The sequence below is a fragment of the Sprattus sprattus genome (assembly GCF_963457725.1).
Source record: "Sprattus sprattus genome assembly, chromosome: 19".
Classification (NCBI taxonomy): domain Eukaryota; kingdom Metazoa; phylum Chordata; class Actinopteri; order Clupeiformes; family Clupeidae; genus Sprattus; species Sprattus sprattus.
In genome coordinates this window covers 10,548,478-10,564,823 of record NC_137917.1, presented here as the reverse complement: position 1 = coordinate 10,564,823, position 16,346 = coordinate 10,548,478, and the positions used below count along the sequence as shown (strand labels likewise).

Below are 16,346 nucleotides of genomic sequence, written 5' to 3'. Positions count from 1 at the left end.
TGCAGGCAGTGGCTAACCCTAGAATGGCTCCTAGATTATGGGCAACAGCGAATGGCCCCTGCCCCTGAAATAGAGAGGGGGGTACCAGACAGGCTCCTGTTTTAGGGGGTGACAGCAAAGTCCTGTTGGGGGGGTATCACTGGCAGATATCTGGGTAACACTCTGTAAGCATTGTGAAAAAGCGAATTGGGAAACCATGCGAAATCATTTCCAGATTTTAAGAGCAAAATCAGCTCTAGCCAATGAGAAAGCAGATCCCTGTTGGTCAAACCACCAAAAACAACATGAATACAATAGAGGGCTATCTGTAGCATCTCCATGGTAATACCTTGATGAGTGACATCATAATTCCATTAGACTTACTCAAAATAAAAATCCTCCCTGTCTGTAATATGTATTTGAAGCGTTCAGCATCCACACAACTAATTACTGACCTGTTTGATAAAGCAACATGATTCACGGCACTGTAGAAAACAAGTCATGACTCATCAAAGGGTCCTGCCTTATTTACCAGCACCATGAAATGAACGAAAATAATAATAATTTAGAGGGAGTCTTGAGGGGGGGGGGGGGGGGGGGTTAGTGAGGTTTCTGAGGGGATGCCAACACGGCCTGGTCTCACAGGGACTTCCCCTGACCAAACGCGGGGCGACACATCCGCCCTCTCTCCCCATCCACAAGGCGGGTGACAGGGAAGCCAGTAATCAGCAACCAGAGGGGAGGCCACATCAGGAGCTCGGCAACCCAGCCGCAGTGCCAGGATGCTGGGGAGGACTGCTGGATCCTGTGGCCGCCTGCCTGCCTGCTTGCTTCCCTGTCTGTACTTTCCATCTCTGCAGTATTCACACCTCCCCCCCCCCCCCCCCCCCCCCATCAACAGCTGGCCTGTGTGTTTTGTAAAAGCTGCAATCAGAGCTGCAAGTTGTGACCTCTTCAATTAAGCTGTAGGGGAGAGCCATGCCACCAGCATATCCATTTAGAAGGAGACGGTTTACAGTCACTCCAAATCTATCTCTTTATTTTTCACTGCTGCATGTTCTGCTTGCACCCGTCTGTCCGTCTCCCTCCCTCCCTTCAGATTCCTTCTTTTCGCCTTGGTTTTATTAAAAACCCCTATAGTGTCAACTGACCAAACTGTCTGAATATTAATTCAGTCTCAGAATACACAGCCTTTGAGAGTTTGCAAGATTAGAATCTCTCTCTCTAAGGCTTAACCTCACATAAGGACTCCACTGCCTTTGAAAGATGAGTGATATCATATATGGAAAAAAAAAATGATGTAAAGCGTGAACAAAATGGACTTGTTTGTTTGCTTCACAGTTGGCAGTAATTTGTTGGCAGGCCCGGAAATTGGTGAGTTTGACAAGCTGCAAAACTCCTTAATCCACTCCTCCAAAGCTGGAACCACGGTGCAGAACTTCAGTCCAACTAACCAACTCCAGATATCATACGGACGGGCTAATACACTCCATGACGTCCTCAAAGGGTTTGTGTACATATTTGGTTCCAGTTGGGAGAGACTATCAAACCACTGTCTATGTAAATACTCTCATTGAGACATGCAGCGTAGTTTTCGGCGCAGGATCTCGTGCCCACTGCAGTCCATTGTGAATCAGAAGAGAACCCCCAAGGGAGTGAAACCCTACGAAAAGAACAGAAGGAAGCTGGATGGACACAGTGGCCACGGCAACCACAAAAAGAACCAAATAAATACAGCGTGCTTGTGAATGTCATTTGCCATTCAGAAATCACCACTAGTGTAAATAATATCCTCTACCGTAAAAATACAGGCACACGCAGACACACATGTTGAGCTGCTTCCCAGACAGGAAGAAGAACAAGACAACCCATCATGCTCTCCTGTAACCCAAGATGCCCCACTGTCAAATAAACGGTGTTCCTTACAGCAGTTTGTAAAACAAGCACTGAGGAGTTGACAACCCTCTTGCTTTCTATTCTGTTTCTTTAAGGGCCATCATCATATTTCTGAGCAGCTGAGAAAGTCCTCATTACACTCATTTTAGTCAATTACACTGTCAGCGGGAGTGGTAATCTTACACGGCAACTTGGAGTCTCCATTTCCAACCCTGCTGGAAAGTATAATTGTCAGTGCAGTGCGTTGTTTGGCTAATGGGCACTGGAAGTCATTTGAATATCCTAATATCAGAGGGAGTTTCCTGTCCCTCAGGGGGAGGCTGTAACATTATGAGCTCTCCGTTTTTTTTTCCCCTCCTCTTGAATATCAGTCAAATTACAGGATCCTTAATGAACTTCAAACGGCCTGCGGATGTTTTTGCAGGCAAGTGTTCGGCCTTTAACTGTAATTTGTGAAAACAAACCGTATTAATGACATCATTAATCATTTCCACACGCACCTCCTATGAGCGCTACCAGCAAGCTTTTCCTGTGAGGTTTCTGTGTAAATTTGCAGCGCGGGGTCCAGCATCAAGACTAAAGACAATAAACCCACGGCAACGTTTTCCATCATAACAACTGATTCACGCTGAGGTCATTATCGTGCTTCGGACTTGAGGTTATAATAAATGGCTCCTGCACGCACTCATAAGCACCAATCCCAATGACTTATAAAACATACGTTTATTTACACAGTGAGTGTGGTGTCGGCTTATGATCTTATACAATCAGTCATCAAAAATCTCCCCGCCATCGAAGGCTTAGCTGGATTTCACACTCGCCCCTAAGGTGCCATAGCAGCCTTTGAAACCGATTATCCCAAACACCTTTATCCGGTAAGTGTGATAAATAGCTAGTAGATTTCACAAATCACCAGAGGTCACACACACACACACACATACGCTCACACACACACCTTCTTTGCTTCTGAGGTAACTGTACAGGAAGAGTGCAACCCTGCCTCCTGCTCAGCAGTGTATGGGGGGGGGGGGGTCACGGGGTTGTGAGTAGGGGGGGCAGAAGCAGCTCATTTAAATTCCTCCATTCCAGTTATGACTTCTGTTGTTGCTCCAAATTGCGTCTGTTAGGGTGTGTGCACTCCATCCAATAATTTGTCCAAACGTCATTTGCAATTTCCCCCCCCTAACAATCCTCCCTTGACCAGGGACCCTGTGCTGAAGCACATCTGTAACAAATACTTGTTTTGAGAGGGCGCTTACACCGGAGCTGGGTGACCTTAAGCTGTGCATGGCAATGCGCTTGAGAGAAACAAACTCAGAAATTTCCATGCAAGGGGGTGGGGGGGTTGGGGGGGTTCAGGAAACCTGATCACTCCCGCAGTAGCCTTCTACAGAGGCATGATATTTACCATTATTTCTGGACGGGCTCAAAACTCATGTGTTACAAATCTTTCTTGCAGCAGTCTATATAATTAGCTGTAATTGACTTCCTCTAGAAATGTGTTTCTGCCTGGCCATGTGGCCTTGGGTCTACCACCTTCCCCTCTCGGAGGCTGCTCTAGGCTGGGCTCAGTGCTGGCTCGGCACCATGGGTGGCATAGGTAAAGACCAGACCATGAGGCCGGCCTCTCCTGCTTCTTCGGAGCTGTCTTTCGTGCTCCCATGTTCCAATATGAAAATATTTATGATTCCAACCCAAATAAAATAATATAAATATTTCTCCTGGGGTAATAGCTTTCAGATTTCAGTGGCCAGTTTTGGTGGCACGGCCGTCGGGAGAGTCGCCTTTCACCGGTGGTCCGCGCGTTGACTTGATCGCCGCAGCTGGAGTTGATCCCGCCGCCTCTAAAGTGACTGACGATGTGTACTCTGAAACAACTGATGCCTGCTGAGGGGGAAAAGACTCGACGGGACTAAACTCATGAAAAGCTTCTGAAATTGCACTCCACAAAGCGGCTCACTGTTTCTTCTTTATGGTCTGCCATAGAGTAAACGTTCCCAAACATTATGACTGGTTACACACAGACATATATACATATATACATATATATATATACGCTGACGAAGTTTGAGGAAATGTGCATCATTTCCTGTGGGCTTAATTAGGTTTTATCGCATGCACAGAGTTTAACTAACCCAAAACTGGCTCAAGAATGTGTGGAGTGCGATCCTAGCTCACATCGGAGAGAATACAGAGACATTTAACATCAAAGATCAAGAGTTTTCAGACTCCAAGATCACGAGCGTGGCGAACGAAGTCACACGTCTGTGACAGTGGCAGCGGCACACTTACGTTAAACAGAAATAGATGGCTTATTAATCATGACGCTTGGCTTTGCCGTGAAACGTGACTCGCTCTGAAGCAGCAGGGCTCGTTTCTGACCTTAAATTAAAAGACAGTTTGCGAAGCAGCTCTTTCCCGTGGTGAACCCTTTCATCCTCCAATGTGCTCCTCATTGGAAAACTTATTTTAAAGTCGGTGACGCCAGTGTCTGCCTGTTTTTTTCTTTTTTATTCCCCCCATGGACTATTCTCTACTCTTTTTTTCTTTGAAATACATAGATCAAAAATCCAAACACACAGTACAGAGGCATGACATCATGTTCCACCAATGCATCCGTGATTTATTTACTTTCTTGTCTCCTTGTTGTGTTTGCTTATGAGCGCACCCTCATCAAAAGCAGCAAGGAGCTGAGGGTGCGACAATCCGGAGGCAATGGAGAAGATCAAGGACTGAGCTACTAAAGGCATGTTGTGCTAATGAACCCTAAAGCCATGTCTGGAAAGAATGTCACCACATAATAATGGAAGCCCGAAGCCAAGCGTAATAACATTGTAGACTTGGGAAGTGAATGCTGTGGAGTAGAATAGAGTGGAGTGGAGTGGAGTGGTGTGGTGTGGTGTGGTGTGGTGTGGTATGGTGTGGTGTGGTAGGTTCTGATTCAAGGCTTTGATTCGTCTCTTTCTCTCCTTCAGAGGATGAGTATGGTTTTGAGGGTCTGTGGGAGAGCCATTTGGTAGCAACACCCCTCCAATGATGATGATGGGACACAGGCTGTGAGCCTGAGACTCAGTCAAGTCAGCATGGAGCAAAGACATCAACCAAACCAGTGGGTGGATTTGAGGACTCCATGCCAGAGGGGAAAGACAATAGGCCCGAAAATTAAACAATAAACACTATGTGAGTGAAACAGTGTAGAATTAAGTGTATGATGATTCATGCCGAGTCATGGAACCACTTCAGAGCTTTAAAAAAAAAAATAAACATTCATTGGTTAATGTCTACCATGCGAAACAAACTTCCCGGCACCAAAATAGCTTATGCTAACTGGCGGCTAACCCTCTAAAGCATGACCCCGCAAGTGTGTCTGAGCACTCACCTGGGCTCCATCCTTCAGCTTCAGGATGCACTCCATGGTGTTGATGGTGATGACCACCGGCTCTGAGCCAAGCTTCGTCCATGGCACGTGGATTCGCAGCTCGTGGATGTGACCGCTCAGGAAGGTGAAAGGTAACTTCAGCTCCTGCAGGCACACAAGGCAACAGAAGCAACAGGCAGGAGAGGAAAAAATATGAGACTCTGACTGAGAGGTAGGAGCTCTAAAAACAGACTAAAGAAAACAATTCTATTTGAGATATTTCTTTGTTTTCATACTGTTTTCATAAAAACCACATCCATCACTAGTCAATGTAAAATGGCTAGATAGGGATTAAAGGAAAAAAGAAAAAAACAACAAGAAAAGAAAAGAAGATTTACACTCAGACCCTCCCACTGTCTCTCCTTCTCCCCTCACCCTCTCTGGAGTGCTATGCATCACAGACTTCTGCCATGGAGCTCGGTGTGAGGGGAGGCACCCCATGAAGACAAACTCCCAACACAGCTCTGAATGTTTCCCCCCACCATTAAAAGCTAATAATTACATTTTTGAGGAGTGCTTGTCACAGATTTGTGGCCGGTCTTTCCAAGAGAACAAAGAATCGTCCCTAATCATTCCTGCACAGATTACGCTGCGCGTCCAAATTTGATCTGCCGCGGGGGAAATTACTCATGTAGCCCGGTGAGGAAACAATTCCGCTGGAACGCTGGAGAGATCACCCCGTTTGCGCCGAACTCCAAAAAAAAAAAAAAGGCTAATTCATTTCCCACTGGAGGGTGGATGCAAAGCTGATTCCAATCAGCATTTCCAGCGTGGCCCTTTTGTTAGGTGGTGTTTATGTCTGTGCTTGAGCAACACTCGTGAACCACTCTGAGCAAAGGAAACATTCTCCGAAACATGGCAGACTGATTCGATCCAGATATGGGAAGGCACGCTGTACCCCCGGAATAACAAAGCAAAGCAAAGCAAATGCACCCGTAAATCCATCTCAGTGTGACACAAAGTCGGCTGACAGATAAAACGCTGCGGAGAAATCTGACTGTGGTTAGCCGAGTCTGCCTCTGGTGAGGTCTACAGTGTCTTTGAACGCTAACAATAGCTACTTCTGCAGAGTGTTTTTCCCTTAGTCTAGATGGCTTTCCCATTAGTGTTGCCCTGAGCTATGGACAGTTCTGAGTATTCTTCTTTTTTTTTTTTTTGAAGATCAAGCAGTGGCTGTGAAAAAAGGCCGTGACCACTGACATGTAAAAACAGGCCGTCAAGCTCCTGAGTGTCATGCGTTGAGGCATCCATGACTATTTCCATGGGTGTCACTGTTGAGCAACATCAGATGCCCCTTTTGGGGGGAGACATGTGTTTCTGAGTAGACAGACAGTCCTAGCCAGCACTGGTGGGTTGAAAAATGATAAAAGAACTCAACAAGAACTTGAAACATAATTCTAAACCTGAGACAGATGAGACAACCTGACAAACTTCACTATGTTGCATCTTCTCTTTGACAGCCATGTGCATCACTGCCAGCCTGTGTCAGACTCACTGGTTTTGAGGTTGCATTGTGTACCCATTATGACATCGGAGTTATGCTGAAAGTAACACAGTGTTCAATATGACAACCTTATGTTCAGTCCATGAAATTACATGTTTACAATCAAATGGGCTTACGTCTGGAAAGATCAACATCAGAGTACTGTTGGTAGAGTGTCTCTACCAAGCAACCAAACTGACTGGATTTTCAGCCTTCATTTACAAAAGCATTGGCTATGCTGCATCATACACGTTTAATTACTTCACATGACATCTATTCAAAATGATATGACTCTGGATCAAATGATGCACCCACATCAACTATTATACTACTCTGTACTTAGCTGTATTAGATACACTACTACTTAGCTGTACTATAGCTGCTATTGGTCCCTTTTTTAAATCAAACCATTGGTCTAACTTGTATGAAAGGCAGGTGATCTATGGGCCCTGAAACACAATCAATGCACTATGTTACACACACACACACACACACACACACACACACACACACACACACACACTAACGGGTGCAAAAGAGAAACAAGCATACAACTGTTTGGAAAATCATCCCCATGCTAGATGCTCAGAGTACCCATGGCCTGTCTCTGCTATGGTGTGTATGAACATTTTGATTCCAGCTCTCTCACCATAACACTGACATATTCATCCAAAGAGACTTTCAATATAGACAGGCCTGTTCATTCATTATCAGCTTGTATGCGCCCTGGGCATCGAACCAACGGCTGAAATACATGAAATACTGCATTTCTGACATTTCTGCATATCAATCACCTGTTATTATATTTGTTATGAGTCACAATTTTACTTTATTATGCTTACTTTATTATAATCACTATCATGACATGCTGAATTTTGAAATACATGTTAATTACACTAAGTGTTATAGGTGGTACATTTCACTGTTATGTACCATTAGTTAATGCTCCTCTATCTGAAGGGGAGGATCAATGACTGCATCGATGTTGTGTAGTCGTCACCCTGCCTTTCCAGCTTAACTACAGGAACACAGTTATCGGCCACACTTGATTTGGATAGTCCACCTTCACAGACTTTACAGATGGTTTGTTGGAATTCATATTCAAGATCAGCCCCTCTTATTGTTCACTAAACATCACTGTAATCAAACTCAATCCCTAACCTTAACCGTAAACAGTGTTTCATGACATGGTTTGTTTATAGTCTGAGCATCTATAGATGTTCTATCGGGAACCGTCCAAATAACGTATGCCACAGTACTCATACCTGCTCCAGCACGTCCAGCTTGAGGTCCAGCTTGCTGAGGACCACGTCTCCCCCCCACAGAGACAGTTGCAGGTCCGAGGGCTTCAGGTTCTTGATGTAGCGGTTCACATAGCTCATCAAGAGCGGAGTGACGTAGGACTCCAGCATCCTGAGCTTGTGTCAGCTGCAGTGCAAACATGGGAAATGATTCGAAGTTAAAGCACAGCACAAGAGAAGGGCGTAAACATCCTGTCACATCCAGATTGTGGATGACAAACAGTGTTTACAGTGGAATGTTTTTAGAAACAAGAACAACGACCATATGGTCAAGATTTTGTGCAGATACCAAACAGCTTTATAAAGACATAAAAACATACAGCTCTTCGGGGAAAGGTTCCATAGGTGGTAGGACACCTCCAGTCTACTGACATTGAGAGAGGTGCTTGACTGTTTACTTTGCAAGATGACTACATTATGGAGACCAGATTAACATTCAAATGCCCACAGTGAAAAATGTTAAAATAACAAGATAAAAACATTCGTGGTACATCCATTCATTCATACGCACATTTTTTAAAAGAAGCACTGTTTACGAGCAATCAGTGACAGTATGGGTTTGTTATGCTGCTAAAGACAACTACAAAAACACCTTGGGCGTTTATTAATGCAGACTGATGTGAAGCAATATTCTGTGTGCAGGACTGTGCTGTGACAGGATATTTATTAACTTTACCGGTCAATTCACAACACGATATTATTAATTGGAAATGGCTGGACATTGAGATGTAGGTAAAATGTTGCTGTGCGGTCCCATAGCCTGTATTTTATTATTTTTGAATGTTGTCTAATTAACGATGAAAAGTTACATGTATGGTTAACTGCCAGTAGGACCTGAGTACAAAAACAACTTAGCAAGCCATCTGGCAAGGTGTTTGACATCAAGTTAGCTAACTTATTGTAATGATAACAATGCTGTCTGTCTAGAAGGCACGAAACGTCCCGAATATATGTTTCAAACCCACAGTGAATTTATGCTTAAATGTTCCCGTGCTGGAAGTTTCGACCTTGTACACTTAATTAAAATTGCCTGACAACACTGTCAGAGCTGTGTTACTTTCCCCAGGGCTAACACAGCTGGAATAGCTGGATAAGTTAGCTTGACAAATACCTAGCTTTCAGGCTAGCAGGTTACATCCACAGCTGACTGGATAGGGACTAAATGATGTCCGCGAGAAAATATAATGCCGTAGATCCCACCCCCATACCCATATAATTTATGAAAGATAAATGTGTCTTACTTCACACGAGCTCTTTCAACTTGTTGCCACTATTCCACACTGACACATTGCTTTCGCTAGCTATCCAACAAACATCAACATCATTCCTTCCGTATGCAAGTTGCGACTTCCTGTCGGATGATAACGTCACTTCCTCTGCTGCAGCGCAATTTTGTGTTGGTTTATTGCGAAACCGTAGCCCAGGAGGTAACATCTGTGAGAGTAGCTTTTAACTAGTGTTGCATGAATTGAAATAATAATATCAACATTTCACGTCTGTGATTATATTTTAGCAAAGTATTTCAGTTCAAGTATGAAAACATTACATTTGGACCATAGCATGTTTGAGTGGAGAAATAATTTGTGCCTCATTTTGAAAACGGTAAACAACATGAAAATTTCTTCCATAGGCTACAAATATTTCCCACAAGCTTGCAATAGTAATAATGACGCATACAACTGAGATTATACAGAAAAACATTTACACGGATATGGACTATGTAACCGTTTGATAACTGGCCATAACAGGCTGAAAAACAAGAAAAATGTACATATGAAGTGTGAAGCTGTGTCTTCTTTTACAGCGAGCCCTATCTCATCCTCTGACCCCTATCAAGATCGACCAGTTTTACAGTTCACCTTTTGGAAATTCAACTGATTTATCCAGTGACAGTCTATACTGCCAATATCATAAATACATTTAAAATTAATATCTTACTGATCTACAATCTTCAAATATTACTTCTTAGTCTTCTTTTCCTGGTCTGCAAAATGTCCCTTTTGTGTGAAACCAGATATGGGGAAACACTTCAAGTTATATCCCGGAGAACTTTTGCCTTGGTGGGTTTAAAAAACCAAACATGATTCACATCATATCCTAATGAATACTAACAGGTGAACAAACATTTTGGATTCTGTAACATATCCTAATTTAAGAGAACATTTTTTTGTCTTAACATTACACTCCCATAGAAACATGGTCTACACCAGGTTTGTGCTGTTATGTAATATACATATACATAATACAATTTAATGATTCATTAATCCCATTAAAGCATGTAGCAGGCTGTTACTCAAGCAAAGGCCAGTTATCTGCTGCAGTGCACTGAATTGACATATGATCATATATGATGTGCCCTCACCCTGAAAATATTTAAAATTACGATGTACTCCAGTATTGCCTAATGCGAAAGCCCCTTTTATGGTTGCAGAATCACAATATTATCCATTTTCTAAAAAACTATTGTCATTATAAATGACTACATGCCAATACCATGAAGAACTGCAGATTAGAGGTTAAGAAGTCTGAGAATATCAGAGACTGCTGCACTACTGGACCTGTGCCCTGAGTGTGCAGCAGTGGTCACTCAGCTAATGCCACAAGTTCATTTGATCAGATCAAGGTTAAGGCAGTTATATGGATTTGTCAGCCAAAAGGACATTCCTGAGAAAAAGGGCACACACACTCTCTCCTTCTTTTCTTTCTCTCTCTCTCACTCTTCTCTCTCTCTCTCTGTTTTACACACACACACACACACACACACACATTACACACCATATTAATCAAGAGCAGACCTTTCTGATGAATGTGTTTATTTTGGATAAGATTCCTTCACAATTTTGGCTTCAAAATGGCCTTAAATTCTCACTTAAGTCTGTCATTGCACTTGTTAGACTTGACATTCATATAACTCATGGGCCAGTATTGTTCCTCTGGTGTTAAGTTACAATAATTTCCAAACATGGAAAACTGGTTCTGTAGAGGTCAAATGTGTAAATGCCTTTGTCAAAATCAGGACATATGACAGCTCTATATTTTCTCCACGCTTGATTTCCACTTCCGTGAATATAAAATCACGGAGGCCCCCATAGCCTTTACGGCTTAACCCCTACGGAAAGGTTGTATTCCCTTTTTAAATGTCCAATGGCTTTTTTTGTTGCATAAAATGGCTTTATTTCACAAACAGATTAAATATGTAACGCTGATTATACGCAATTAGCTGTTTTTTTTTAACTTGGTTTCGACCCGTCCGTGTTAAATGTTTACTTTCAGAGACTTTTTTTTACAAAACAGTAGTGAAAACATGAGATGTACAGGCACAAAGGGTGTGCTGTAAAAAATGTTTTGGCTCATGTAAGTATTCGAGCTCATTGTAAGCATGGAAAACATAACTAACTATAATAATCATTCGATTCACTGAACTGTTGTTTGTTTTTGCCGCGTGGTATTACACTTGCAACTTATTTTGATATTCAGGAAATCCCCTGTATTGATAGCCTATATTAATTCGTATATCGATGTATATTGTTAGGCCTATTCGTTTTCTGATAAAACATAACTTACAATTAGCCTACATAGGATGTTTGTATAGTGCATTCCCATGGTGCCTGATCGCTTGGTTTGTCATTTGGGATAAAATAATGTTGTTTTGAATTGGTGCATAAAAATTGTAGCGGATGCTGCAGTCATTTACAACGTTTCTTACGCTTAATAAGGTGTTGTCATTTGGACTCATAGGCTACTCTGCGTGGTATAACAAAATCTTAGATTTGATCCTAAAACGTTATTTTCCCTGTTAAGAATATACAAGCAACGCAATTATTTCCAGGCACAACAACTGACTCTTTTATGGGTTTTAAGGGTGCAAAATGAAATGCATCGCAACTTCACATCTCAAAGTTCTTCTTTTCCCTAACCAACAACCATCGAAAAGACGTGCTGTAAAATGTGGTAGTGCATAATCAAATGTCTTGAAAGCAAAGTAGTATAACAAAATAGTAAAGTAATTATCTGTCTAAATAGTAAAGTAATTATCTTCTAAACAAGGACTTTCAGTCACCAGGTATAGCATAAAGTCCTGCACTTGAAATGCATCTGACACTCTCCCTGGTTTAATTAATACATGGAATAAATAAATCATCTTTTATTCCCACACGGCATCTCTTATTAGCCATTTCGCTCTCAGCACTCGGGAATGAAATCTCAATGAACTGCGCTCTGCTGGAGGAGTAACCTGTTGCATGGGCTGTTCAGCCTCAACACATGGGGTGAAGGCCGCAGAGTATTTGGATTTAAGGTAATTTATCCTGAGATGATGAAACATGCTATAATGCCATAAAGACAACGAATAGGATTCCATAGCAGCATTTTGAACTATTTCCATTGACGGCCTAACCAACAGGCGCGCCTTCAAGGGCTCAGATTTATTTTGCCCTTCAAAATATATGTATATATTCTTCAGCTATAGTGCCTTTGCTATGATGGAGCAGTGGGTAAATAATAATAATAGATTCGATTTAAATTGAGAAGACATTATAAAATTAAATGAAACGCATTTTGTTATTTATAAGCTGACTACTGAGAGCTTTTCCATGAGTTTACTATTATTGTTATTATCCTTATTATTAATAATAATATAATGTATTATTAGTAGTATTATTATTGTTGTTGTTATTATAATTCATATAATTATTGGTATAGGGCGAAACAAATACATATGTAGTTTCTCCACAATGTCTAATTGCAAAGCCAAAACATGATTTCACTCAGGAATTTTGGAATGAATGAGTTAATGTTACTCTTCCAACAGCAGCTCTAACGCTGACTGCTTCGGTGTTACCACTTCTTTCCAATAAAAGCCTTGTGCAACAACATTGTTTCAGCCAAGAAAGGGGTTATTTAAGGAGTATTCGCCAGCTCAGTAATGATTTATTGCGTGTTTTGATGGAAAAAGATTAGGATTGACTTATTTGTTAGTTCCACACCTCCTGCAAAGGGCATTGTAAAACATTAAGTCTACTGTTTTATTGTTTACAATATTTACGGTGTTACAAACAACTGAAGAGAACATAATACTTCATGGTTATAATTACATTTTATTTCTACAATACAATTTAACAAACAACCACGTATAGGCAAGTTTCAACAGTTTTAAAATCAAACAGAACAAATACAAAAAACAAAACGTCAGGGGAAAAATATTATTTACATAGGTTCCAGGGGCTTTTGTATTTACAAGGACGACAAAAATTAGTCCAGGATCGTCGTTGTCTTGTCTGAGTTTTATGCAAGCGATGAATCCATTGCTTTGATATTTTGCCCTTTTGTCCGTGCTTGTTTATCCTCCAGTCTGCGCTGCTGCTATTCTGGTTTTGTCCGTTTATTTTTGTTTTTTATTTCTCTGTCCAGCCATCGAGACTAGAAGTCCTGATGGGGAGTATGTGTCAAACTATGCCGTCGCAGGTCACAGTTGCGCCGAAACACCTTTCCGCAGCGCTCACAGCTGTAGGGCTTGATGTCTGTATGGGTGAGAAGGTGAGTTTTCAGGTTACTTCTTTGATTAAAGGTTCTTCCGCATGTGGGGCATTTGTGAGGAGATTCCTGTTCAGATTTGAAGCAAGCAAATGATTATTCCCTTAATTGTTAATCCCATTATTTTCTATAGGTTTTATTTTAACATAATAATGTATTGTAATGTCCCACTTCATGTTGCATTTCTTCAGGTAAGATCAATCATTGTAATGTTATGGTTTCTTCCCGTCCTAAGCCATTTTCAATTGTCTGTGAGTCACATGGATTGCATTATGTGCTATTTTGAGCATCATTAGCATAAAGAACCATTCTGATATCACCAGAAATAACATGATGGCATATCTTGCACGAAAGCCTCTGTCTACTCCAACGGCGTGTGTTATGTGGACTTTACCAGCATAATTAGTGAAACACCACATTAAATGGAGACACTGATATCACAAAAACAAAAAATATCTTACCTGCATATGCAATGTTTTGTGAACAGCTAAGGTTCGAGACTGACAAAATCCCTTCCCACACTCCTGACATTTGAATGGTTTTTCCTTGGAATGGATGTATCTGCAAATTAATGCACAGATATCAGGGTTAGAAAACCGATTACATATATTTTAAAAACAGTCAGCAACGGCCGAGTAATTGTGAAACGCTCTCTCCGTCCATGCAAAACGAAGATTTTCAGTTTGTGTCTGGAAAGCGATGCTTTAGCGCCCTCCAGTACTATAAGCGAAACTGCAGTTATGAATTAAGGAAAACCAACAGAAAAGTGCATAGGTAACTAGAAGATATCTGGCACGTCGGCAGGATGACATTTTACTGAAGTCATAAGTCATGAAAATGCAACAACTTCAGAAATCCTCCGCGTCACCATACGTATTTAGAACATAATGAAACCCTGTACCGTCACTGTTTATCCTAAAAAGAGGAATAAAATGCTTACCTATGGTCTCGGAGATGGTCTTGTCTTCTGAAAGCCTTGTGACAAATGTCACATGTGTACGGCCTCTCATCAGTGTGGGTTCTCTCGTGGATGAGAAGGTTATAGGACTTGGTGAAGTGCCTGCCACAGAACTTGCAAATAAATTCCTTTTTCGTTTTTGAGGGCAGCCGTCCGCGCGTGGGTTTTCTGTCCGGTGAAAGTTTGTTCAGCTCCGAGATTGCGCCAGTTAGACCTGCAGTCAGCTTGGAGAGCTCTCCAGATTTTGGCGGGTCCTCCTGGGTAGCGGCAATGGCGAGGTTAGCAAAGTCAAACCTCGGCCTGTCTTTGTGCAGGGAGGGTATGACATGCGTAATGGTACCTTGTTTTGGGTGGAAAAGGTGCGTGGCAAAGGGTAACGTAGGGAAAGCGAACCTGGGATCAACCAGCCCTTGAGCTGCAGCCATTTCGGTAATCGTTGACCTCAGTCCTTGCATGTGCGGATAGCCAAGAGTCCAGTGGTTCATGTGCATAGTTTGTACAGCACTTAAGCCGTACAGTCCTTGCAGGTGGTCCACGGCCGCAGGAAAAGTATTGACAGCTTGTAGAAAGGAATAGTTTGTCAGCTGTAGGGACGGGTGGAGTGGAATCGGTGCAGGCAGTGCTTTGCTCCCCATTTTCAACACAGATTTTTTTAGAGACGGACCAAACTCCCGCTCGAGATCTGTAAGAAAAGAATATTTATTAGAGTATGTGTTTTTTAATAGTCGATTTCACAAGACAGTGTTGATATGGCAAAAGACTGCGAGGTCAACTGGCTGCAAAAGTATGAATAAACTCAAAAACAAAAGTGGGTTAACTCAATACTATGCCTGTTTTACATGCATGTCTTATATTTTGTGATTACAGTTTCCATGTCTTCAGTTGGCACAGGATCTCTTCATGACATATTTAGGCATTATGGTTGAAGAGAAGTTTAGTTTGGTTGGCACGGTTTGTGTGAGATATTTTAGGATATGATGCACAAAAATGGAATAGGCTTCACAACATCAAGCCGATTCCATGTGTGACGACTTCAATTAGACAGAAAATACAGTGCTATTTGTTAGTCCCCAATTGTAGAATATTAGGGATTAAAAGACTGAATTTTAAACATAATATGGCTTAAACTATTTAAGTCATTAGAAATGTGTGTACGGAGGAACACGTATTAAAATCGTATTTATTCCACGACTTAAGTAGATATTAAAATCAGGTTAAAAAAAATCAACCAACTATATTGTGATATGAGACAGCCTGTCGTCAAGAACGTCTGTTTCTCTCTGTTTAAAAATACCCCTTTGGCTAACATAATAACCAGATATGATTGCATGCAACATTTAACATATTTTTAAATGTATTTAACATTGAATCCCCCGAAGGAATAATGTATTTGAACACAATGGAAACATTTGTTTTGCAATTCAATACAGGGGTAAAGATCTCTCAGACCTCTTTGCTTCATCTGACTTTAAACCGAGTACACTGAAGTGAGGTAAGTAAAGGCCTACACTGACATTGAAACTGTGTTGTGGGGTTAAGATGAGTACGGCCTTCACAAATCTCAGATAGAGAAATAACTGTGGCTTCGTGGATTAAAAGCATGATCAAGCTTTCCTGAGTTAGGAAAGCATCACCCAGTGATGTGCCGAAGTCTACAGGCATGAACATGAGGGTTGACAATGTCATGTTTCATTTGAGAGACTATAGCACAATATTACTGTTCGCCCGAAGTATTACATAATAAAGGTCCTTTACGATCAGCTTTAAAGCCTGTAGTAG

General features: G+C 41.7%; 2 protein-coding genes across 3 annotated transcripts in view; both read right to left on the bottom strand.

Annotated features, from left to right (window-relative positions):
• Positions 1-9,376, bottom strand: part of vps13b (vacuolar protein sorting 13 homolog B) — a 338,610-nt gene extending 329,234 nt beyond the window's left edge. The window contains 3 exon segments of the mRNA XM_080857284.1: positions 5,255-5,398; positions 8,042-8,204; positions 9,319-9,376. Coding sequence (XP_080713410.1) covers positions 5,255-5,398; positions 8,042-8,188 — 291 coding nt within the window. The 5' untranslated portion in view covers positions 8,189-8,204; positions 9,319-9,376.
• A 3,846-nt stretch (positions 9,377-13,222) lies between these two features.
• Positions 13,223-15,202, bottom strand: osr2 (odd-skipped related transciption factor 2; the record flags this gene model as incomplete). 2 transcript variants are annotated; one of them, XM_080857303.1, is made up of 3 exons in its annotated part: positions 13,223-13,678; positions 14,071-14,170; positions 14,550-15,202. In XM_080857303.1, 3 exons carry the CDS (start codon positions 15,200-15,202, stop codon positions 13,496-13,498), a joined length of 936 nt encoding a protein of 311 aa, XP_080713429.1. In that variant the 3' UTR covers positions 13,223-13,495. The 2 variants fall into 2 exon arrangements, with proteins under 2 accessions (XP_080713429.1, XP_080713430.1); XM_080857304.1 differs by having other exon boundaries at positions 13,223-13,596.
• Between the last annotated feature and the right edge of the window lie 1,144 nt (positions 15,203-16,346).